Consider the following 24,524-nt stretch of genomic DNA (forward strand, 5'->3'; position numbering starts at 1 on the left):
GAGTGATGAATTCAAAATATTTGGGGGGGGGTGGTTAAAAGCTTTGTATTTTTTTTTACAAAATAGATTGTAATATCCATGTGTACACCATACAACAAATAAGCAATTCAATGAATGCAAGCTTATACCTTTTCTGTTCAAAGATTTAGTAAGAAAACAAGCCAAAAAAACATGGTTTATGAAATAACCGAAGTACTGGTGAGTGGTCATATATAGTCTAGGTTTTATTTATTTTTTCAAAAATCCTGTTTTTTTTTACACCCCACCATCATTTGGCATCTTTATTCTCTTGCTAATGTCATCTCAATGATTATGTCTTAAACTAAATGATGAATGACCACTCAAATCACTTGCAAAATACATAAAACATGTACATCATATACATGCAAATTGTAAGTTGTTGATTTTGGTTTAAAAAAAATTAAGGAAATAAATTACACACAAAAAAAAAATAATCACGACGGTGGGATCTTCATCAAATGTGTTTATGCAGCTTTAGAGATAGTGTTGCTTCTCTTAAAGACATCAAATAATGGTAATATCGTAATGCAAATAATTCCCAATGTTATTCCAACAATGGGAATACGCATTTTTCACAAATGAAATACACAACTCACAAAAAATTTTGATAGTTGGCGTTTACGTGGAATTTCAGGATAAACCTTTCTGATTCTGAGAAAATACTTTACTGGTGAGTTTAATCAATTCCTTGAGCGCGCCCTTAAAGCAAAACACTAATCGCCTTTCGCCCTTAAAATGCATTCAAATCCCTGAATTATGCTCCCGATGTGTAAGGCTTGGTCACTAATAGGCATTGTGTATGGACATAATGATTTTTAAAAACATCTTTGACAGACCTAAATAAAGAAATTATTTAACAATTAACAGGTAGACCTCTCGCGTCGTGATCTCGCAAGAGGCAGGCACTTCCGGGTAAACCCCGGTGTTTGACGAGTGTTTCCGAAGAGAAGCCTTGTAAAATGGTAGTGTAGACAAAAAAAAGATTTGCTTGGGATATACTTTCTGTCGTCTGGTGAGGGCACTTTTATTTAAAAGAAATGACAGTGGGTATTTAAGACATTTTTTTAAATTTACTGCCGCCTCCTTTATCAGCTGCTTTGATTGGCTACATTCCATCAACGTCACAGTCTGTGGAATCATACATTTTCCGGTTTTACCACACGCCAATATATTTGTCGTAAATTGAGTACGTATTGTGTTAAAAATTGTTGGCCCCGACTCTTATTACACTAAAGACGTAATAATCTTATCGGAAAATCTTACAAGACACAAGACAGTCGAGTGTTTGACGTCCTTTGTCGGTAATGGGCCAAGATGGGACAGAAAAATGACCCCCTGCGTCATCAAGACGTCATCGCCCACCATTTTGGAGGCTACGGCGAAATGTAAGCAAAGGCGGACTGTGAAGTGTGTGTATTTGTCGAACTTCTTTATGTGTGTAACCACTAAAAAATATTAGTAATTTAACGCCGAGGATAAAGAATATATGCCTGTGAGAGTACTCTGTTTTAATATTGTCTGTCCACATTTGTGTTCTGATTCAGTTGCTTAAAGTGTTACAATACCATAACATCAATATTATTTTAGTATTTTGTGTTAGCATTAAGCAAATGGGGTCACTCTTGTCTCAAGGCACCACTGTAATGCATTTTAGGTTCATCCTGAAATTTCACCTGAAAGCCCAATATTCCTAACCTTTTTGAGTCTATTAGGGTTGTGTGTTTATCTACAGCTACAGGTAAATCAGTGCGTTTTGCATATACAAATCAGACCAGCTGATTAATTAGCTTAGAGGCTTCCCATCAAGGCAGGATAGGGTTGCTGAGAATGGGATCCTTCAGCTGAATGAAGTACAAGTCGTTCATGTCTTGTTTTATCCTCTAGAGGGTGCCAAAGTCTTTCCAGACGTGTCCCACCAAAATGTTGCACATACTGTAACTGTAGTTCATTGCGTTCAATCCAGAGGCGATCCGCAAGTGAAAGTTTGATTCTGCTGGCCTCGGATGTGGCAGTGATGCAATTGGAGAGAGGTTGAAAGAAGCCTTTGGTTATTTCTTATTGGCTATCCTCCTCTTCCTGGTGGCCAACATGTCATAGAAAGGATCTCTGCTGATGCTGGCTCTGGGAAAATTGGAGAGAAATTATTATTGAGCAACTGAATGATGTAGCCTATGTAAAAAATTTCCACCACTACAAGAGACCTCTTAATATTGCAGTATGTTTTTATTATTCTGGAAGAATGGTTAGGACCACTGTCCCCCAAAACTGTGCCAATCTGTGAGGCCGCACATATTGCACATTCTAGAAACCACCATTGATTTTATATGTAATAATTACGACATGATGTTGCAGATTAGTATTGTTTTATATGGTCCTATTGTCACTAAATTTGGACGTTACTTCATATTATTTCTAAGTCAGTCTGTACACTTGCATTTTTTTGTAAATTTTTGGAGTGAATCTCAGCTAAGACTTTGATTTTAGTCGTTCAAGCTTTATGAAGGTGAATTTCCATCTTTGGAGCGGCCTAACACTTTGACAAAAAATTGCACAAATTACATGCACATCAATGCTAAGTGGATTGTAGCACCATTAGAGAGCATGGGAGGTCTGTAATAACATTTAGAGCTCTGAAATGCAATCCATCCATTTTCTTTAGCACTTCTACTCAGTAGTGTCACATTAGAGTGAGTCGGAGTACCTGGTGGAAATCCACGCAACCACGGACACATTAGACAAACTCCACATAGGAAGGCCAGAGCTGGAATTCGAACCACTTTAGGCTTACCACTATTTCACCATGCTGCTCAGCTCTGAAATGCTAATTTACAATGTAGTTTACTATTCAAATGAACTTTCAACGAAGGATATATCCAGTTTAAAAATCAAATGTGGCACATTACACCAATCCTGAGATCAAACCCACTTGTGTGTGTGTGCAAGTAGGTGTGCATGTGCGTGTGTGTTTGCTTGCACTAATCAAAGGGAAGTGAGCTTATCCAACAAAGCAGAAGTCACCTCGGTGTGTTATCTGTGTAGAAGTGTGAGAAACAGACTCCTGTTCGGTCACCAGTGGGGGTGGGTTTCCATTGTGTGTGTGTGTGTGTGTGTGTTGGATATTCATGCCACACACACACACACACGTACAAGTGGTGTGTCATCGTCAAGGTCACCCATGAGAAGCCGACACATGGGATGTGGCTAAGTGCCCCCTCGGTGTAAATGGATCCGCACAAACACAGCCGCGCTCACTTGATGGATTTGATCCATTCCTCCTTCTCCTCGGGCGTGGGGGCCGATATCCTGTAAACCACGTGGTTGCCCTCCACCACGCGCCCGTCCGCTTCCGTTTTGCAGGCCTTGATGACCTGCCCTTTGTGGCTGGGGTTGTAGAGCTCGAAGCAGTTCTAGACCACAAGTACCAGAAATCCAAGACCGTGAGAAAATCAGTCTCAAAGTAAGAAAATGTAAGGAATTTATTAGGTGTCCTTACCGGTTTCCTGGGCTCATCCACTTCTCGGATACTCAGGTTCTCTAAGGGGATAATCCCACGTGGCTCTTTATCCTGGAAAGAAGCATCAGTGTTACATAGCCTGTAATAAGGTAATTTAATAGATTGTAAAGAACTAAACAGTTTTTATGTTGGAATTCAATTGACAAATATCGTTTGTCTCCATGTGCCAAAACACAATGCTAAATACAACATGGGGACAAATTAGGTCTTGAAGTAGTTTGACAGGAACCGTTTTCTATTTTAGCTTTTATACACAACACCACAATGACCCTAAAATGACTAATTTACTTGGAATTTTATCATGACGCTTTCCAAATAAAATTGAATCGTATTGCTGTCCAAATTTCCCTATTTCCACCGGAGCTGAGAAGAAGGTGTCAAAGTAACACCTTGAGGTGGCGATATAAGTGTTGTTCATCCTGGTCACGTAGGGGACAGTGCCCCAGGGAGACGTAACCCTATGCTCTCCTGCCTCAAGCTCGTGCACACTTCTAGATGGCTACAGGGACAGATGAATGTGTGTGTGTGTGTGTGTGTGTGTGTGTGGACCTTGAGGATAGGCCCTGCATCCTTCTTGTCATCTTACTACAAATGAGGGGGCACAGGAAGGAGAGTGTGTGCGCGCGCGTGTGTGTTTGGGGATGGGTGTTCACACAAGGTTGAATCATTTTGCACGGGCCCAGATGTGTGGCATGTAGCATGCAGATGTTTCCCATGAGAACCGATGTTGGCGTGAGGTTCATTTCGGTCAAAGAGCATAGCGAGGAGGCAAAAACCTTTTGACCTAACAATACGTCATTTTTTTGACCTGCTAATCAGAATTGAAAAACTGAACTAATTGTCATGTAGTTTGTTTTGGTGTGGTTCTGTCGTGTTGTGGTCATCACGTCTGCTTTAAGGTGCTGGGTTCGATCCCCAGTGGAACCATGTTCTTTCTTTCTTTCTTCCCTCTTCATTTTTAATAATCAATTGTGTCGCTTTAGCAAAAACATTTGCCCTCAGGTAAATTTTGCTCATTTGGACCCACATATATACTCACGGTTGTGTATTCAAAGTAATACAGACAGTTGTCTGTAAGTATAAACCACCTCCTCTTCCACGTCTTCACCCTGCCGCCTGCACACCGTAAAAAAAAAAAAATCGCTGAGTTACATTTCTTCTCTTAAAAGAAATATCTGTTTATCAACACACACACAATCCTGCCATCTGCCTGCATTGTCTAATAAAAGCAGATTATTTGGATTAGTGGATATTCAGTGATGTAATTAACCTGTATAGTACTAAACAACATTTTGTCTTAGCGTTACGCACAGTCTGTAACACGTCTGCGGCAGACTGCACCAAGCAGCCGTTAAACTGATATAATCAATACGTAATGTTCACTTGACCCAGATTTTTCTACAGAGGTGTGACATCATAAATACATTGTGTTTTCAATAGACACAATTTATCTCATAATAACCTTTTTTTAAAAAAATAGAAAATCAGCCATATCGCCGCTTAATTAACAATATTGAAGTTTTCGTATTTATTTTATATTACTGTATTTTTCCCTCGCTATTCATTTCGAAGGGTAATGCTGTAAACTGAGTTTAAGATAATTTAATAAAGTCTGTGTTTAAACTATAAATCTACTAAATGCAATTATTTAAAAAAAAATATTAGTGAGATTCACGATTGAAATGCATTTTCATGGCTGGATTAATACGTGTACCGGCCTTTCACTTTTTTACTATAAATCCAAATTTGGTGGCAGTTGACAACTGTTGAGTGACCCCCTCCCAGATGTGAGCTCTTGTGTATTACAAAAATCCGTCCGCTGTCGCTGGACATTAGATGACAGATTGAAACACAGCAGGATGCTCAGACCTCCCATAGTGTACCGTGATAGCATTTATCATACTGAAGGGGGACTGGTAACAGGAAAACTGAGCGATTTCATTCATCCAAAACAATCCCAAGCGTCCCCTCTGATGCTGTTCAAATGAAAATGGAATTCAGTGATGGGGGGGGGGGGGGGGGGGAAGCACAACCTAACTTGCTGATTTGGCAAGTGCGGCTGGCCGGGGACCGAAAAGCCCGAGCCAGAGAATGCAGAGGAAGGAGAGGGGGGTGGGGGGAACGCATGGTGGGAGCTAGTCAGGTCAGCAGGGCAGGACCAGAGAGGGCGGATAATAAAAAGGGGAGAAGGTCTCCATTATTTCTCTACATGAGCAGCGACACAGCAGTTGGGCACACATTCCCCACCAGTGCATTCTCTAAAAGCTTCAGCATGACTTTATGTTCTGACAGACTGTAGGGACTGGATGGGAGCAAGGAGGGGGCGGGGGGGGTCCGATAATAGTACAAAAGATTAGATGCCCCAGTAAGAAGACCATTTGTCTCTGTTCTATGTAAGCTTTAATTACATTATCATTTCAAATTGCGTATTGACCTTAATATCGTCAATCAGTCAATGTAGGGAAGACGTATAGATTAGGATTGTTGGGCGATTTCTTTGATTATTTCAGAACATTTTTACATACCAAGCTTTAAGAGCCAGCCTTCTCTGTCGGGGTTGAAGAAGGTGTGCGTCAGATCATTTCCGTCATCCTCCGGGATTTTAAATGGCTCATTTTTGATGCTGTCGTAAAGATTCTGCAGGAAAAAGGCAAGGGGGGGGGGCCACTGTTCATCAGAGTAGAAAACTGCAACGAAAGGCTCATTTATGACAAGGGAGGCCACCGTCGTACAAAAACCCTGCTTGCGACAGTTCCTCACCCTGAGAAGCTCCTCTGGCAAGTCTCCTCCTTCGTTGATCCCTCTATTCATGGAGATGAAACGCTCCACGGGGGGCTTGTCTCTGACGTTGGGGTTATGCAGGCTGGTGTTCAGCATGATGATAGCAAATGATAGCACGTAGCAAGTATCTGGAACCAATCAAATGAGTCACAGATCTCTCTCTATTACAGCCTTTATGTGTACCGAATGGAATTGGATCATGACATAAAGGTAGATGAAATAATTCAAAATCAGGGTTTAATTAGTCACCATTCAAGTACTGATTTTGCATTATTCATGTTTTCAACAGAATTACAGAATATATTTTTTTTTGCACGTTATTTCCTAGCTATGTGTAAATGTAAGTACTGCTCAACTTCCCTCTGCTTTGCCTCCTCATGTATGCACAAGCAGCCTCTTTCCCTCCATAAAACATCTTCAAATATTTACTAGTGTGTTGTTGTTACTGTGTTAGTCGCCAGACTGTGTTCTCACTCAGCCAGGTTGTGTCTTTGTGAATAATGGATGTAGCGGCTCTTTGCTCGCTTCTCATCTGCCGCACGGAGCTGTGATGTTGTGTGATGTGACTTAAGTCTGCTTGATCCTTATTGAGCCGTAGTTACGGCGACTCTCGGAGCTTACTGCCGTAGATGCGCTTTCAATGGCCTACGCTTATTGTGCATCGTGTCGTCATGTTTTCGAGTGTTTTGGATTTAAAGGTCGCTTGTGGAAAGCATTCATAGTTGTTTGACTTCTTCCACAATTTGTTATGTTGGGCCATTTTGTTATATTCAATATTTGCAAAAATATTAAAATATTTATTTTTGTAATTGTTGGATGTCCTTTGCGGAGGATAAAGAACATATGCCGATGAATATTACATGTCTCCTTACTATGCTGTTTAATTTCTCCAAAGATTAGGGGGGAAATAACTCCATGATAACGGTGCTATTCGTTAGCCTGTCTATGGCGTTTTGCATTATTTGTTAACATAAAATTTTAGTTTGACTGTAAACTGAAAACTTAATTGTTCACTCTCTGCCATCTCACGAGTTGGCTCAATCATCTCACATTTTGTGACCTATTTATACAGGAAACAAGATCATTCCAAAGGGTTCACCTACCCGTGGACTGGAAGACGCCTGGGTTGCACTGGCAGTAGCGTGAAGCAAAGGCCTCCATCATGCGGTCGATCTTCTGGGCTTCACCTGGCAAACGGAAACTCCACAGGAACTGCCTGGAAGACAAACAGGAAGTAAGAGGGCTGATCCCGTTGGCGTCACGAGCTGTCAGGATGCGTTTAACGACTTTTAATTTTTTCGCTGACCGTAGCGCTTGGACGAGGTTGAGGTCAGCAAACTCGTGCAGCTCCACAAAAGCCTGCAGCACCTTGATGTTGAAATCATCCCTGGTGAACGAGCAGACACAATCCATGTCGGAAAACAAAAATGCAATCCATATGCAACCGTGTAAACAGGTGTCCAAATGGGCCTTTCCTCAGCATTCCTGTCATGATGACTAATTTATTCACACAAGATGCTGAGAGGTGCCGTGTGGAAGCAATTTAAACAGCTGGCCCGTGCTTTGCATTTCCAACTGCCTCAAGGCAGTGGCACATGTGCCAGACTGATGAAAAACAGCTAAACCCAAAACCACGCACACTGCGATTTGTTGGGCCCTCGGCGGGTTATGAGGTAAAACATGTCCTCTGCATGTGCTATCCTCCATCGTCTTTTTCTGAACCAAAGAGTTTTGTCTTTTTACCAGAGGTTCGGATAAAATAACATTCTTTAGTTATTTGGACTGAGGGTTGTTTTGTCTCAGACTGTTTGTGCGGCGGAGGGAGGGAGGGAGGGGCGGGGGTGTAGTTCCTCTTGAAGTCGTCTGCAGCCAGACTTAATTAGGCCAAAAACAATTCCTTACATTTGTCGGCTGTTTACACTAAACCCAAAGAAAGGTGCATAATTCTAACAGAGTGATCGTCCTAGGTTGCACATAAATAAACTAAAATGAATTCATTTGTAAATGTAAACCACGAATAAGTGGGAAATAAATGTACACTTAAGTTCAGAATTGACGAGAAAATTTGCGATCGTAGACGATGACCACACGTTATTTCATTGATTTTTTTTTTTTCATGCATTCCATTCATTGATTACATTTTTTTAACCTCATTATAAAGACCGCTGAATTTACTTGATATGAAATGTCACGATCAAGATCAAGGTCCATCCAGGTCTGGTTGCCCCTTTAAGACTCCCGCGTCCATCTGAACGTTTACTGAAATTAATTTCATTGATATTCTTATCTCTCTTACTGTGTTTGCGCGTGTGTTGCAGCGCTGTCTGTTTCCCTGCTGCCCCCCCCTCGGCGTTTAATGACAGGTTCCCGCCCCTTGCAAAAAGCCCAATTACTGATAATTAGAGAGTGTCAAGCCTCATTCTGTTTTTTTTTGTATGGTAGGTGGCCTCTTTGAACACGGTCCATGAATGAAGCTTTTTGGCAACCAGGGGCCCCCCGGTTGGGTCGCCCCTGTGTGTTTTATTGTCTCCACTCAGAGAAGCAGGCTGGGAAGGAAAATGTGTTGGGACCAAAAGAAAGATGATAGGACTGACTGCAATGTGTTGATTGTTGATTATTGAGTTTTTCTATTTCATTCTGTCGTGAAAGTAAATTACAACAGTTGCATAATGGCATGCATGGAAATTGATTCCAGCTACTATTGCCCCATTTCGGGTAATGTATCATCATAAAAGTGGAAGGTGACCTTGTAAAGTGGCTGCCATGGCAACCTATCTGCACCCTCGTTAATTCTACCCCTTTCGGGACTCTTTTCCAAAAATGGAAAAATAACAAGATGGCACCAGTCAAACATGCCAATGGCAATGCTTCAAAACCCTACAAACACTTCCGCTAGGCCCACTTTTACTGTAAATCCCGAGAAATCTTTGAAACAAAAACCATTGGAGCAAAGTCTCGAATAAGATGCCGAGCTAGATTGGCCATCTCACCGTTCGCCGAGGTAGTCTCCGATGACGGTCTTATTGAGACCCTCGCCTTTATACAGGAACTGGGCAATGTCTTCTGGAGTGTGCTGAAGGAGGTCGTTCTCCAGTAGGAACTGGATTCCCTGTTGAGGGGGACGGCGAGGAGTGGGGGGGTGAGTTAACGTGAACCATTTCAAGGCTCACTGAAGGCTATGAGCAAGATAGAAAAGATGAGGACGGTGACAAAGTACCTTTTTAGGGTCCATGTTGAATTTCTTCCTGCCCATTGCGATCTGTTTGTTTCTCTGGGATGTTTTACTGCAAGATTTGTTGACGAGGACAGTGAGTACAACTCCAATATACTGAGTTGGAAACTTGATCCGTACCAAGCATGCCGGCATACTGACATACTTGAGAAAAATGTGAAGGAGGAGCTCGTCCTGAGCATCTTACCTCTCGCCGACACACGTCAGCTGCTCGATTTCTGTCATGACTTCGGCGATCTCAAACTTCAACCTCTGCGAGCAAAGTATAAAAATCAAGGGTTAATCTGTGAAGCTCTACTTGGATTTGGCAAATTGATTTTGATGACTGCAAATCATCTGTAATAGAGTATAGTGGGGGGGAAATTATATTGTTGAAATTTTTTTTTTTTTTTAAATAATCTTATCATAACCTTTCGACGTTATCTTGGTAAATTTTACAGCTCTAGCAGTGGATCGCAATAGAATTTGTAACCTGTTGCAAAACGAAATTCAGCCATTGCACAGTTTCCCGCACACACCTCAATGTCGTCGAGCAGCTCTCTTTTCCTGCGCCGGATGTTGCACAGCTCATCCCTCTCCTCCAGGGAGAGATCCTCAGGAACTGAAACACATGATGGCCAAAACACAGCGTAAGCGCACACTCATTTGAACCCAGTTCACATCCTCCAGTGCACACGGGCGACAACACGCAAAGATCAAAAAGGGAAAAGAGAATCCAATCTGGCACCTCGGAGCTGCGAATAATCAGCAAAACATGGGAGGGAAAAAAAAAAAGTGTTTTGCCGCCGATCGCTGCTGCTTCACTGTGTTTCACCTCGTTCTGATGGTGCGAGGCGCATCACGAGGCGATGTCTTCAGTCTTAATTAACTCGAGAAAGAGGGAAAGGGTTTTAATTAATCCACTTCAAAGTGACTTGGCCCACTCCTCCTTCTCCACTCGGCCCAAGGGATAATTCTATTAATAAAACCAATCCAGATTAGGTTTCCACAACACTGGATTCCACAATTTAACTTCCAGCTCCAGGAAAGATATGAGAAAGCAGAAGGGACGAGTCACATCTTTATCTCGAGCCGTCCTACTAAGGCACATTAAGTATGTTTGATCTCGCGTCATTAGGCCAACATCTCTCCGCAGGGCTAATATCGCCTACATGTTGGGAAGAAAATAAAATTGCTCCTTCAGTTTATACTTGCATGCTGTTCATTTGTCACAAATTATGTTATTGATCCAAAATGGGAACATTCTTCTTTGTTTGGATCTATTTATGAATTGTATTAGGTTAATATTGCAATTACGATTTATTCTGCGAATATTAAAAAAAAAAAAAAAAGAATATATATATATATATATATATATATATATTTTAAAAATATATATTAAGAAAATATATATTTAAAAAAAAAATAAAATAAATATATATATATATATATAATTTTTTTCAAATGGAGTCTTTATAATACTTATTTTAATTGTAAAAATTTGTAGCGCATTTACAAAATTAAAAAAAAAATGCATGGGAATGTGTTTCATTCTTGTCTGTTTTAGATCATCAAATTTCGGGTTGAGAAAATTAACAGTCGTTTCTGTAGCTGTTAAATGTGAAAACGAGTCAAATTGGAGCCTCTTGCGTCATTAGGCAAAAGCGGCACAAATCTCTCCACGGGGCTAATATCGCCTACATGTTGCGGAGGGAGCTGATAGAAGGAAAAAAAAATCACCAGTTTTCATCACTCCCTCAAGATAAGTAAAACAAGGTCACTCTTCTCAGAGGAACAAATTCATCCTATTTTGACTTTGACAGCTTGTTAGAGGAAGCGTTGCCTCACATTTCAATGATCTCATGGACCATATTCCTAAAGCGTCGTGTTTAGTGTTAGGGAAGCTGCGAGGGGGGAACTGCTGTGGGATTTCCTGCGCCGGACCTGCGTTTATCACGTCTTAACTTTGGAGCCATGTTTCGTTTTATTCCCATCTGGTGTCAAAGCACTGCGACAGAGGGAAGCAAAATGAAGACGTTAATTAGTGGTTGTTACCGCCGGCACTTATAGAACTATACTACAAGTGTGGAGGATATTAAAAGATAATTAAGGGCTCATAATAGAAAAACTTTCAGTGATGTTCATAGATTTATGGAAGGGGTAGAGAGGGTGGTTCCTCTCCACCTTTCTGCAGACGTTTCTGGCCTGGTCAATTAAATCAGGCCGATACACTATCGCTGAAGAATTGCTCGGGGTCACGTGGAAATGTCTAGACAGTCGTGCCTTGAGATACAAGTTTAAAATGTTACATGACCACACTTTTAACTCAAAAACTTGTATTTCAAATCATGTTTCCCCATTAAAATAAATGGAAGTGGCTTTAATCCGCTCCCGTCTCGATACAAAATAAACCCCCCAAAAAATTTGCAATTCTTTTTTTAAATAGGGAAAATTGTACTCTATAATGACCTATGATGTAAAAACAGTGCACAATTACATAAAATGTAACTATTAATTTTTCGCGGAGGATAAAGAATATATGGCTGTGAGTTTTGCTGTAGGGTTCTAAAACGGTAATTATTAAGCAAGCTCAATCCGCAAAATGCCAAACAAAATATGGAAAAGCATGTCTTGATGATTATTTATACTGATGACGTGCACCGAACAGCCATCCCGAAGCCTCCTGTATGCCCGAGGCCCTACATTAGCTAATGAACTAATGTCTACTCACGACAACAACACGCCTGATTACAATCTTGATTCATTCCAAATCTAATGAATGGTAGACATTGCTCCATGTCATAAAAGACCCCCGCCATTATTATCCGACTGCTACCATTATCCTCCAACCCAGGGCTCTCTTCACTGCATCTTATTGGTCTCTCCAAACTCATAAAATGGACCGTAGAATCAGCACTCACATCTTTGCGCCGGTGGATAATCTTGTTTGGAAATGGTGGAGGGGCTTTTCGGCAGAGGTGGTCTGCCAATTCCATTATTAACACACTTTCATCAGTGACCTTCCGTGACTCATTTCTTAATTGGGTTTCTTCAGAAAGCAGAGACGAAGCCGTGGGTCTACTATATTGATAATCTACTCAAATTCACAACAGTGTGCGCGTCATCGCGATAGATGGTTTTGTGTGTAGAATAAATAGAAATAAAGAATTCCGTTATTACTGAATCCATTTTTATTAAGCCCTGAACACAAAATGGGGAGAAGGTACAATACATTTCTTCTGCACTGTAACAGCGGTTTGAGAGCGCCCAGAAGATTTAGTCCATCATGTGTCCAACCACACATGAGGCTCCCTTCATAATCTCACCCACTACCCCCCCAAAAACAAATCCCCCTAAATCTACTTTTAGGAGTAAATCCCCTGCTTCTCTGTGCACCCGAAGGGAACAACTGCCCCTCAACCAAACCACCCACCGGTTTTAATTTATTTGATTTCAATAAATCTTCACTTTCATAACCTTTACAAGGAGACGTTTGTCCATGTGGATTGCCTGAAATGCAAATGGGCTTCAAAGTAGAAATCATGCAAGAGGAGCAAGCAAGTTCATAGTTGGATTTTTTTTACCCCTGTGGGAAATTATCCAAGTTCACTTAACTGGTCGGAAAAATATTTATTTACAATATTTACTGAGTTAATGAGCCCCTACCAATATGGATTTGTTTTTAGGGCGATTACGACGTTTGCATAAATAAAATTCAGATAACTGATTAATCAGCTTATTAATTAAAAAAAAAAAAATATATATATATATATAATGAATAAAATACTTATTTTTGGTCCCTTAATAGTTACAACAATATAGGTATGAGTTATTTATTTATTTTTTTAATGTCATTATTTTTGTCTTCTTTTGAAATGCGTTAATGTATAAAATACATATTTTTTTTCAAATGTTTTTTTCAAATTAAATTAAATTGGCTGGTGATTAATTGTATGCGATAATGATAATGATCGTGATAATACTGCATGTACCTACTGTGACATTTTGACAGTTTAGTGGTGTGCTGTGAGATTTTTCCAATGTAAAATCCAGCAAGGCTCGGAAGCGTTTGTGATCCAGCACATGGAGCTTGCAGAGAGTGAAAATCCCACGATCACTTAACACGGGCTGCTGTGTGACTGGGAGTGGATTTAGCTATGGTTCCCTGGCTTTTTTAGCGACTTAACGCACTGTAATGCTTCAAAAAAAAAAAAAAAAAAAGAGAGATGACCCCTGTTGCTCTGCTTGGCAGTGCAGCAAACAAGTGGGTCTCTAATCTAAAACCCACCACTTCCCCCTCATTGCCCCCCACTGTAAAAGCATTCACATTACAACCAGAGACGTATAGACAGACAAGACAGACAGACGTGGTGATTCGAGCACACACACACACACACACACACCCACATACACGCAAGGCCAGCTGGCACTAATCCCGCACGCTCCCCCTCCCCCTCAAAGCCCCCGATACGAGCGGAAGTGTGATGTATGGCCGGCCTATACGCAGATGTTGCAGCTGCCCGATTGTAACCTACTTTGGCTCGGCTGGATAAAAGGAAGCACGTGGAGCAGGAGATAGGCCGTATAGAAATAGAAAATAGAAAGAAATAGAAATCCCTTTATTGTCATTGTACTCAAGTGTGCAACGAGATTAGAGGGTTATATATATATATATATATATAGTGTTGTGTGTTACTCAGGTTCACGTAGCAAAGAATTATGGGATGTCATTAGAATGGAGGAGGTGGAAGTTATTCATAGACTTTGGAATGCTGTCAATGATGGCGCAGGAGCTGGAATAGGGGAAGAGTAAATCTAAAACACAATTTAGGTGTGCATAAATATTGCTTCTTGTGCTGGGCTGATGATTTGTTGAGACATTTTTTTTATTTTTTTGCATTATAAAAGGCGACATTTTCAACATTTTAGTCCACTAGTGTGACCGCTTTAGAGCGCCTCATTGTCAATTGCGAGTGCATGCATGTTAGGGGTGGGGGTGCAGAAGAGCGAGAAGGGGGAGAATGATTAATGATTTTAAATGTACCGTATTTTCGCACCCAAAAGACGCGCCGTGTCAAAGGGCGCAACACCTGTTGAGGGCGCTATTTCTGTCTTTGTAACATATACTGGACGCACCGCCTGACAAGACGATAGCAAAGCTGCTGTTAGCATAGCATGAACCTGGCAGAGCTGCCCACACTGACACAGCCGATAGCAGCCTACTATGCCCCAATAACATGAGCAATCACCCCATTGTTGCAGCAGACGCCAAGTCTCTATTGACAATAGCTGACATTGACAATGGCTCAGGCCAATATTAGGTGCATTGGCAATAGCCTACAAAGCAACGTCAGGGGAGGGACTTGGCTGCTTACTACACTCCTTAGAGTCACGGTTTCAAAAAAAAATAAAAAACTCATCATACAAGCAAACAATGAAACATAGAAATAAGATTAACACAAACATATATCTCTCATGCCATCAATATACCCAAAAAAAATGAAAATAACACAAAAGCCACTCAACCTTAGCTAATTCAAGCAATGCATTCTGGGAGCAGAGACCCACAATCCCATAGCTGTTTAGAGAGATTTGCATGGCTGTTTAAAGAGATGTGCTGTTATGCTTTGGACTTTTTGTCTGTTGTCTAAACCTGGGACGTTGCTTGCTTGCAATAACATAAATGATAAGACAGACTAAAACATTGTGGACAGCTGCCCTTTGTCCAGCTTTTTCCAACACCATCACCCAAACATTATAGTCAGAAAGTGTATTTGTCACGGTCGATTGTAAGCATGAACAACTCACTCTTTGCCCAGCAGGGTGTGCTAACATGCACTTCCAACAGCTCGTTGATGACAAGGGCTGATGGGCGTGAGTGGAACTTTGTCCATTTAATGGACGCATCGACTGACAGGGCGCTTTGTTTGTTAAGGAGAATTTTTGTGACTTTAAAGTGCGCCTTATGACTGCGAAAATACGGTAATTTAAAAATTTTTTAAGAGGTTATGATGACAGCCAGCATTTGCACTGGACTGAATTCTTTCGAGCACCAATTGTCTCCATTGATATGAACTGAAATGCCGTTAATTTAATTTTCATTTCATTAATTTGAGCTAGGCAAAATCGTTTGTACCTTTGTAAGCTCCTAACCAATTTGTAGCAATAAACCAGATATTTTCTTTAAAAAATAGAATTTATTATCAATATAATGCATTTACTCCCTTTACATTATGTAGTACAATTGCAGTCATTCCCCGGAAGCTGATTCGCTCCTCTTTGCGTGAGAGGAAAGATTTGGGGAGCTTCTCGTTTTAGTTTTAACTACCTCACCGAGGATATGGGGCTCAAAGAAGCTGATTGTTCGGGTTAATCTGTCATTTTTGGGGATGGGGACCTCCAGCTGAGCACGCATTTACAACGGGGGTGGTCGGCACATGATGTCCTCATTCAATCACACATCTGCTCAGCATCAGCGCTATGATAATATATTCGAATCGATGGTAGGATCTGAGAGCTTTTGCCGTCGTATGTTGGCAGGCCAAAATAATCATCATGTGAGGATTTGATCGGCCTGAGAATGAAACACGCTGATGTTTTTTCTTCTACATCTGGACAGGGTTAGGGTCAGTCCAAACATCTCGGTTGTGTTTCACTCATTGGTGACCAATTTAAACTCCACAAAGTGTGTAAATGCCAAGTCTTGGTTCTAATTGTGCTTTTAGATGCAAGTGATGTTTTAATTTGCAACACGATAATTTGTTTATTATTGTAGCCAATAATCTTTTCAAACCGATGTCATGATTCCTAGCAAAGGCAAACAAAAGTGAGACGACGACGTGCTGACACGTGACGTGTATTTGAAGGATCATTTCCTGACACACACCTCTGCTGCTTGCTCCAGGCGTCAGTCAAGTGACGGACAGCAACCTGAATGAATGTAATCATCTACCCGATAAACTCGCCGACATTATTGCGACGTGTATCCAGCTTGAAGACCCATTTTGAAGCGCTTTTGCGAGCCCTACCGCCAATGAGTTTTCTGATATCGTCTTTCGTTGGACAGGACGTACAGCTGACCCTTGCCTTGCCTTCAGGGGTTTATGCATGGTTGGCATGTCACCTGTGCTCCATTTAGCCTCTGCATAGAACGACTGACATTAAATGCAAATGAGCTCACATTGTCACATAGAAGAATGAAAACACGTACTTGAACATGAAGAAAACGCAGGACATGAAATAAACGCGTGCCAGGATATTTTATTAAGGTAACAATGAGCTGGGTGTTAGCGCAGTTCTCCATTACAACAAAAAGAGCCAAGAAATATCATTTTTTTTAAAAATCGCAGTGTATGTCCGCTGGAAATGGATTAACGCTACTCAGCCCATTTCCAGGTTAACATTTTTTTTGTTTAAATAGGAAAAACAGTTTTTGAGGGGGCTTGGAGCCTCTGGAATGTCATCAACTATGTTACAGTCGAATTTAAGGGAAAATGTACCTGAGGTTGTACAATACAGAATCCAACCTACTTGCAGAGTTATAAATGGAAGATGCTGGCAGGCTGACGCTGGGATTTATTTATTGATTTATTTTATTTTATTTTATTTTTTTAAGTAGCATTCTTGGCATTGCAATTCTTCTCAGTCCAACTGAGACATGTTTAGGCTTCTCACCTCTGCGGAGATCTGTACGCTACTCGTTACCATTCTAGTAAACGTTGCTGTGCCTATTTCGTCTCTCGCTTGCGCAGACTTGGAGAGCTTCTCCTTTCTACAAGCGGTAAATCCACGAGAGACTACCTCTCTGCTGAGTGTTGCCTCACTCGCGAACCCATCCCATCCACCTACACACACACACACACATTTACACGCACTACCATGGTGATGGGAACATGCGGAGAAGCTTTCTCAGTCTCTCTCCTAATCAGCTCCATATGTAGTCTCCTCTCTCAGCTCTTAATAGTCAAGTCTTTTACAAGCTCCCACTCACTCTCAGGCACATTTACTCGCGGTTACAATCTGGGTCGGTGCGTTCGGCGTGGAACATGTGCCATAACATACAGTATATTTAATCTTCTACTGTTGCCCCACAAACCCTGTAATCTTGGCAGTCAAAAGCAATTCACGGTCTTTACAAAATCTACTCTTAAGCTCTTCAACAACACAACTGAGCGAAGATTGTTGTGCACTAAATCTTGGTAGACACACAAAGGAGACGTTTTGTTTGAAGACATTTGGACGGAGGGAATTCAATCTGGCTCGATGCTTTTATAGCGAAGCATTTTTCTTCCCTGCAGCCGGGCCAACAACAGACATTAACAGGAAATCAAGAGCCCCCCCCAAACTGACTTGTACTTGAAAACAAAGACTGTCACAAGACTGGATTCATTACTTGAGTGTGTTTTGTTTCGGAGTTATGCATTCCTTTGTTTGAGCTATTGTTGTTGAACGCCCGCGCCTCATATTGATGTTTGATAGTGATTAATCTTCCCATGTTGGAGTGTTTGTGCAATGAAATGGGAGCGAAATGTCTTCAGCATCTGAATTTTGGCCGGTTTTCCTGCCACTTCTCCTCTTTGGGGCGATAAAAATAAACTTGATTTGATTTCATAGAACGGCAGAAAAAGTGTCATTCTCTGCCATCCTGCCTTTCTCCTGCAGTCAGTCCACCTCCAATGGCGAGCTGCCCCAAATGACTGTCTGCTCCCCTCCCACACAACTGCGCCTACAGCCACAACAAAGAACGTACCCTAATCACACAACTTCCCCTTCTAACCCACTAATTCCCTCAGAGGCGATTGTGCTCGATGCCAAGAAGTCACACATACAGCGAGTGGATTCAGGCTTTTACAAAAAGCTGCTTTAGCTTGACAATTTCTTTCCCCGGCAGTTTAATGTCTCTTAGGTTTAGGGCGATAAGTTCAACTAGGGGGGAAAAAAAAGATACGCATTAAATTGTGCACATGGCTAAGAGCACCATTAAAAGGCCCTTCCAGACAAAGCAGCTGCTCTTCAGTTAGATACGACTTGCTTACAACACTCCAAGTAAACAGAAAGAAATTGAAGTAATGGTGATGTAAATGGTTTAATCCTTGGGAAATTATATTATATGTAAAATCTCCCATCAAATCAGCGTTTGTCTGAACATACTCAGAGGCAATAAAAATGTGTGCTCCTCTTTCCATTTCTCTGTCCATCTGTAAAATCAAAACACATTTATAAATCGCTTACCTGTGCGCATTGTCGGTTGTGCTTTATATAAACTGCAGCAGTTCTGATCAGGAAACTCAGTGAAATAAAACAACCAAGGCCAGGCGTCAGTGCAAATAAAACTCATCAGCACAGTGGATGGTTTTATTCCGCATATAAATAAGAATTGATCGCAAAATGCAGGCCAAAGTGCACGAGGTTTGTGCTCGTCGTCCTTCCCGGGACCACATGACTCCGTCTAACCAGTATGACACCCCTTAAGGGATAATTGTGTGTTTTTTACTGTGGAGCTGAGTTACTTTTTATTTGCGGTGAATAGGCTCGGAGATAATGGAGCAGAATGGTTAAAATGTTGTAGCATATTTACTGGTAATTTGATTTTTCCTTTATTACTCTTAATGCATTGACTTTAACTCCCATAAATGTGAAAATGAAATTGACTGATGCGTTGCGTCCAAAAAGGGACAGAGCCAGCGCTGGGTTATTAATGGTACCCAACACATTGGGTCAAGCTTTTGATCCAACAAGGGGTTAAAAACGACCCTATTTTTGAAAGCTAACAAAAAATGGGGTTACGTCGTTATCAGTATCGCTGTGGTTACGATTGACGCTACATTTGCAATTCAAATCAGCGGCCACTAAAAATGGGAGATCTGGGCTCCCCGTGGCTGTTGAGACGCTACTATGTTGTTCTCACATCTGAGCATATGTTGCACAGTTTGCACACTTTCTATACCCATACATATAAAGAGTGCCAAATGCTCAAAACACACGTACACACAAGTGTTTAACTGTTGGCAGTGATGCGTCAAAGCAGCCTGCTATGACAGCAGCAGATCCTGACAAAATAAGCAAAGTGCGACGCGCATGTGAACGGGATTGAATGGAATCTGGCATGCAGATGCGCGGGAATGTGACAAATTGTGATGTATTTGCTCTCATCTGACAGGCTCCTCTCTGCGGTGGTGACAAACTTATCGGGCTTGCGACGCCACGCGTGTGATACCAGAGCGCCCCCCCCCCCTTTTCTTCCCCCCTGGAATGAAGGTGTGCGGGTGAGCAATGTTAAGTGACGTGTGCAGCGGTGACCGTGCGAGCAACTGAGTGAGAGTCAGGCGACGTTCCCCATTAGTTTAACATTTATGGTAAGTTATCTGAATAATTCATCCAGCGCAGGGGCTGTTTCCAGTCTGATCAAAAACAGCATGTCTCGACGCTCTCTGACAGCCCGTCACATGATCGACACTGACTACAATGGTGTACATGTATAGGTATGTGGAGTTTTTTTTATCTTTTAAGTACAGTTGGGCACACATGTCTATCCGAGCTTAGAGTTCCACCAAGAATTTTAAAACAGACAAAGCAGAGTTTGCAGTTCCTCCAGAATGGTTAGCGGATGGATTAACATCATTAGCATGCACGTTGACATAATATTGCCTTTATTAGTCCCACAATGGGGAAATTCGAGATTCGAACCCAGGCCTCCTGGGGAGACTGGGTCCTGAACGCGGCGCCTTAGACCACTCGGCCATCCTGGCATGTTACATCTAGGACGTATACTGTACAGGTATACTCAACAAATTGCGTGTTTTGAACTCAGAAGTCAAGGATAATCGCTCATTAAATTTTTGTTCAAGTCACTGTGAAAAGGCAAACAAAAAATCTTTAAAAATATATAATATTTATAGGTCATGATAGTTGACACATGAATTGCTTTTGCAGACCACAAAAAATTAAGTGGTGGGCCCGATTTGGCCCCCGGACCTTGAGTTTGAAATCTGTGATTGAGCCAAAAGCAGTCCCTTGCCACCATCTTGCGGCATCATGGTGCCAAAGTACTGAGTTGAGGAGCTTCATTAAGCTTAACTGGTGCTCTGCTGCCATCTTGTGGCATTTTAGTGACAAGGAACTATGTTATAGTGAGTTGAGGAGCTTCATTTAGACAAAAGAAGTGCTTTGTTTCCAGCTTGTGGCATCTATAGACAATTATGACCCTTTTTTAGAGGGAAATCAAATACTCACAGTTTGGTCACCCTGGCTGAGATATGCCGTGCACCCTTGACTGGTCAGCAGCCAATTGCAGGACACGAGACCCAACAACCATTCCTCACATTTACGCAACTTTAACACTGAGCACCGTGCAGACCTTACAGAGGAGACTGGTGGTCCAGTTCAAATCCTGATTAAATATTTAATTAATGAAGTCATTTTAGACAGGCCCTGAAACAACATGTAGATTATTATACATTCAAAGGTCACTTTCAGCTACATTTAATCTCACTGAGTATATGCAAGATCTTAAAAAAGGCGACTAAGATCATAAATGACACCTGGTCTTAATGAGCAAAGAGCAATTTGCCCGTGCGTATTTAAACATGTGCATGGCCAGGCTTAATGAAATCAGTCAAGTCTGTTACTGGCCTGAATTTCATGGTTTACTGTGCATCCAGAAGATGGCGGGGGGGGGCAAATGGGGAAGTGGCAATGACGATGCCTGTCAACTCTTGGTAATCTCGCACAGTTTAACTGACAAACTCTTATCAGACCGGAGCCTGTTTACGTTTGCGTTCAAGGTGGTTGGGATTATCTGATGGAGGTTATACTTGCAAGCGCGATGAATGAGACAGACGAATGGCAGCGCTTGTGGTAAAAACGACAGCCAGCACTGCAAAAATTCAAATCAAAGCAAAATATGGTTGCTCTTTTTCGGACAAATTCTTTATTCTCACGAGGAAATTTTTAAGAGCTCTTGACTTCACTTGGCGATTTTTTATATTTTTTTGTGTTTTAGATTTTTTTAAAAATGTACATAAGTATGCAAACTTGCTTGACATAAAAATGTTGAGAAAAATCTAAGTCAAAATGTTCTGACTCTTGAGGATTTATGAGGGGAACCTATCACCCATTAGTCGCAGGAAAACTCACCTATTTGCTGTTATTGTGCTCAGGTCAAAGCCATGTCTAATAAATATTAAAAAAAAAAAAAACATTGCACTATGTGGAAGTGATGGGAGGAGCTTCATTTAACTTTGCCTAATAGAAAAAAAGTGATTTGCTGCCATCTGGCATTTATAGTCCCTTCCAAGAGTTTTTAGGTGGGCTAGAAGTTCTCCCAGATTTTTTGTTTTTTGTTGCAATGTTCTCCGTTGTTGAAAATATCATTTGTTAAATTGCAATTATTTATTCATTTATTTAAAAAAACAGTATCACAAATAGATACATATGACAAATTATTTTAAAAATCAATTTTAAAAATCAATCTCATGTGTTGCATGACACACTTTCCCCTACTCCTGTATTTGTTTAATCCTCAATTATCAAGTGACCTTCGGTGGCACTGGATTTCATCAGCAAACTACAAAGGAGAGAGAGCTTGTTTCTCTGGCTGCCATCCATTTATCTTATCAATTCCACCCAGTTTGCAGACTTCAAATAGAAGATTGTGTGAGCAAGAGAGCGACTTTAAAGCCTGGCAACAAGGGCTTCAAACAGATGCACTTTGGGGGGAAATGCGGACAAATGAACGGTTTTTGTTTTCAAATGAGCAAGCATGGTCACGTGCCTTGAGCAAGGAAATTGAATTACCTGCATGGAGCTGTTTTTTGTGTAGAGGTGGAATTATTTTACTAAAAGCATGGATGTACACAGGAACGCGTCCATCCATGCCAAGGAGCGAATCGGAAATGAGGAAAAACATCCTTACCGTGATTGTCTTCATCCATATTGATTGGAGTGGTGACAGGGCAGTCCTCCTCAAGGTGTGTCCAGATGGACCCACACAAATATATATTTTTCCTCTCTTATTAATATATTTTTTTTTGCTCTCCTTGGGGACAAGCCGGCGCGTGTGAGGCTGTCAGACGTCTGGCCGCAGATGAATTTCGAAAATGAAGGCACTACGCGATCGCAAAGTGGCGGCAATCTGCCCCGCAATGAATGTTAATCAGATTCTTAATTGTGACGAAGGACGTGCGAAATTTAAATGTGTCTTCGCGACGAGACTGTTCTCGGCCCCCCCACCACCGCCTCTCGCGTCTGATTCATCCTCTGCGAGCGCGTTCGCATTCGCTTCGCTGCAACCGCCGCGACGTCACCTCGCCCCGCCCCCTGCAAACATTTGACACGCGCGCACGTGCACGCGCATTCCCTGTTAAGTGAATGAGGACGTTTTTGGGAGCTCATTGTGGACGAAGATGAGGTGACGCTATTATGCATCAGAAATGTTGTCGACACAGAGTCAAGTAATCAGAGTAGATTAAACAAATGCACAATTTCAATTGCTGTATTTAAATACACAAAGTTTCTTACCAGTATGTAAGTGGGCTAAAACAAAATACAAATTACAATATAGACAGTGGACCAGTGGTTAGCATATTTGTTTCACAACCTACCCTGCAAGACAGTCGTATAATATTAAAATTCGTTAATTTTTGCGAAATGTGTAAAAAATTGATTCTTTGTGTTGGTTAGCTGTTCAGGAGTTTTGTGCCGCCTTTGAATAGGATTTTTTTGTAAGGAGGGCTCACGTGGTAATTTTGTTCACTTCAAAGCCTTGTGGTTGACCTGTGGATCTTTCACGTGCGTTTAAGTATTAAATTATGCTAAAATAATCTGTACATTGATTTAATAAAATAACAAAAGAGGCATCTGGATATAAACTGCCCTTATTTAAAAAAAATTGTCATGCATCTGATTAAGAAGTGTCGGTATTGTCCTCCACCCTACTCTAATATAGGATATACACCCTCAAATGACATAAATGTGACATGTGACGCAGGATGAGGGCGTCTCCATCACCTCACTTCCGTGTCACCAACTTTCTTCCATTGTCCCCTGTGGTGTCGCACAATGAGTCCTCAGCCTCACCGCCTTCCTGCACTCCGAGCTGAGGGATCGTCCCTGGAAAAGTGAGCTGAGTCACGAGTTCACATGGGCAGGACACACAGGAAGTATTGCTCTAACTCGCATCATGTGCCTGTATAATTATGCTCGTGTGGAACTTCATCGGATCATAATTAGAGCTGTGTCTAATATAGAGTGGGGAATATTTGGCCTACTGCTGCATAGTTTGGTAAGATTGATTAAGAGCATATCTGGGAAACCTGCCATGAATAGCGTACATTGTAGCCTAATACGTGTTGGATCAGTGTAACGACAGACACAAATCTTCCCAAACTGTCGTAGTACTGCAGTCATGGAGAGAAAAGCTTCTTGCCAGGCAACAATTTTACAACGCAACGTCAATGGGCGAGCAATGGCAAATTGAAGTTTATTCGCTCTTCTCCAGCTTGCTTTCTGACAGTAGAACTACATGTCTCGCCCTCCCCAACTGGCATCAATGAATCATTATTAATTCCTTGCTGATTAATTTTGGACCTATAAACTCCATCCCGACCGGCACTAAAATGTAGTCATAATTTTAAGAAGAAAATAACAAATTTGGACCAAAGTGCTGGAAGCGAGCCCTACAAGGCAGTACATGTCAGCCACATTAAAATATGTCATGCACACATCTCGGGAGATGAGGATGAAGTGACCCAGAGAGAGTTGCTGAGTGTTTGCAGATGACCACGTTCATGTGCAACGAGGCCGAGCGCGCGCACGCACAGGCTGATACCGTCATTTCGCCTGCAATGATTCTGATAATGAAAGATTTGATTTAATTCAACGGGAAATAACACAAGTCTGTAGTGTACTTGTACATTTGCTGTTTGATTTAAACTACGCTCCGACTCCAAGAGTTTTGGCTCGTCAACACATTCCCGAGGCTATTGAAAATAGATCTAT

General features: G+C 41.5%; 1 protein-coding gene across 1 annotated transcript; it reads right to left on the reverse strand.

Moving 5' to 3' along the window:
• Positions 1 to 22,811, reverse strand: LOC148317464 (cytohesin-3-like). Its single transcript, XM_088283993.1, has 13 exons — positions 22,441 to 22,811; positions 10,067 to 10,149; positions 9,736 to 9,800; positions 9,534 to 9,600; positions 9,307 to 9,425; positions 7,623 to 7,703; positions 7,420 to 7,532; positions 6,296 to 6,444; positions 6,061 to 6,172; positions 4,575 to 4,651; positions 3,515 to 3,586; positions 3,274 to 3,428; positions 1 to 2,142 (listed from the first exon to the last, which is right to left on the reverse strand). The coding sequence occupies exons 1-13, from the start codon at positions 22,457 to 22,459 to the stop codon at positions 2,070 to 2,072; spliced, it is 1,185 nt and encodes a 394-aa protein (XP_088140119.1). The 5' UTR covers positions 22,460 to 22,811; the 3' UTR covers positions 1 to 2,069.
• Between the last annotated feature and the right edge of the window lie 1,713 nt (positions 22,812 to 24,524).

The sequence above is a fragment of the Idiotropiscis lumnitzeri genome, chromosome 20, assembly GCF_059441095.1.
Source record: "Idiotropiscis lumnitzeri isolate Australia: NSW breed Sydney's pygmy pipehorse chromosome 20, RoL_Ilum_1.0, whole genome shotgun sequence".
In the NCBI taxonomy this organism is placed as follows: Eukaryota; Metazoa; Chordata; class Actinopteri; order Syngnathiformes; family Syngnathidae; genus Idiotropiscis; species Idiotropiscis lumnitzeri.

Bases quoted from the DNA above. Each gene is read 5' to 3' on its own strand.
- LOC148317464 (XM_088283993.1), bottom strand. The intron at 6,445-7,419 runs GTAGGTGAACCC...GATTGGTTCCAG, and splicing joins AGGCGTCTTCCAGTCCACGG to ATACTTGCTACGTGCTATCA. The intron at 4,652-6,060 runs GTATGTAAAAAT...TACGGTGTGCAG, and splicing joins AGGCTGGCTCTTAAAGCTTG to GCGGCAGGGTGAAGACGTGG.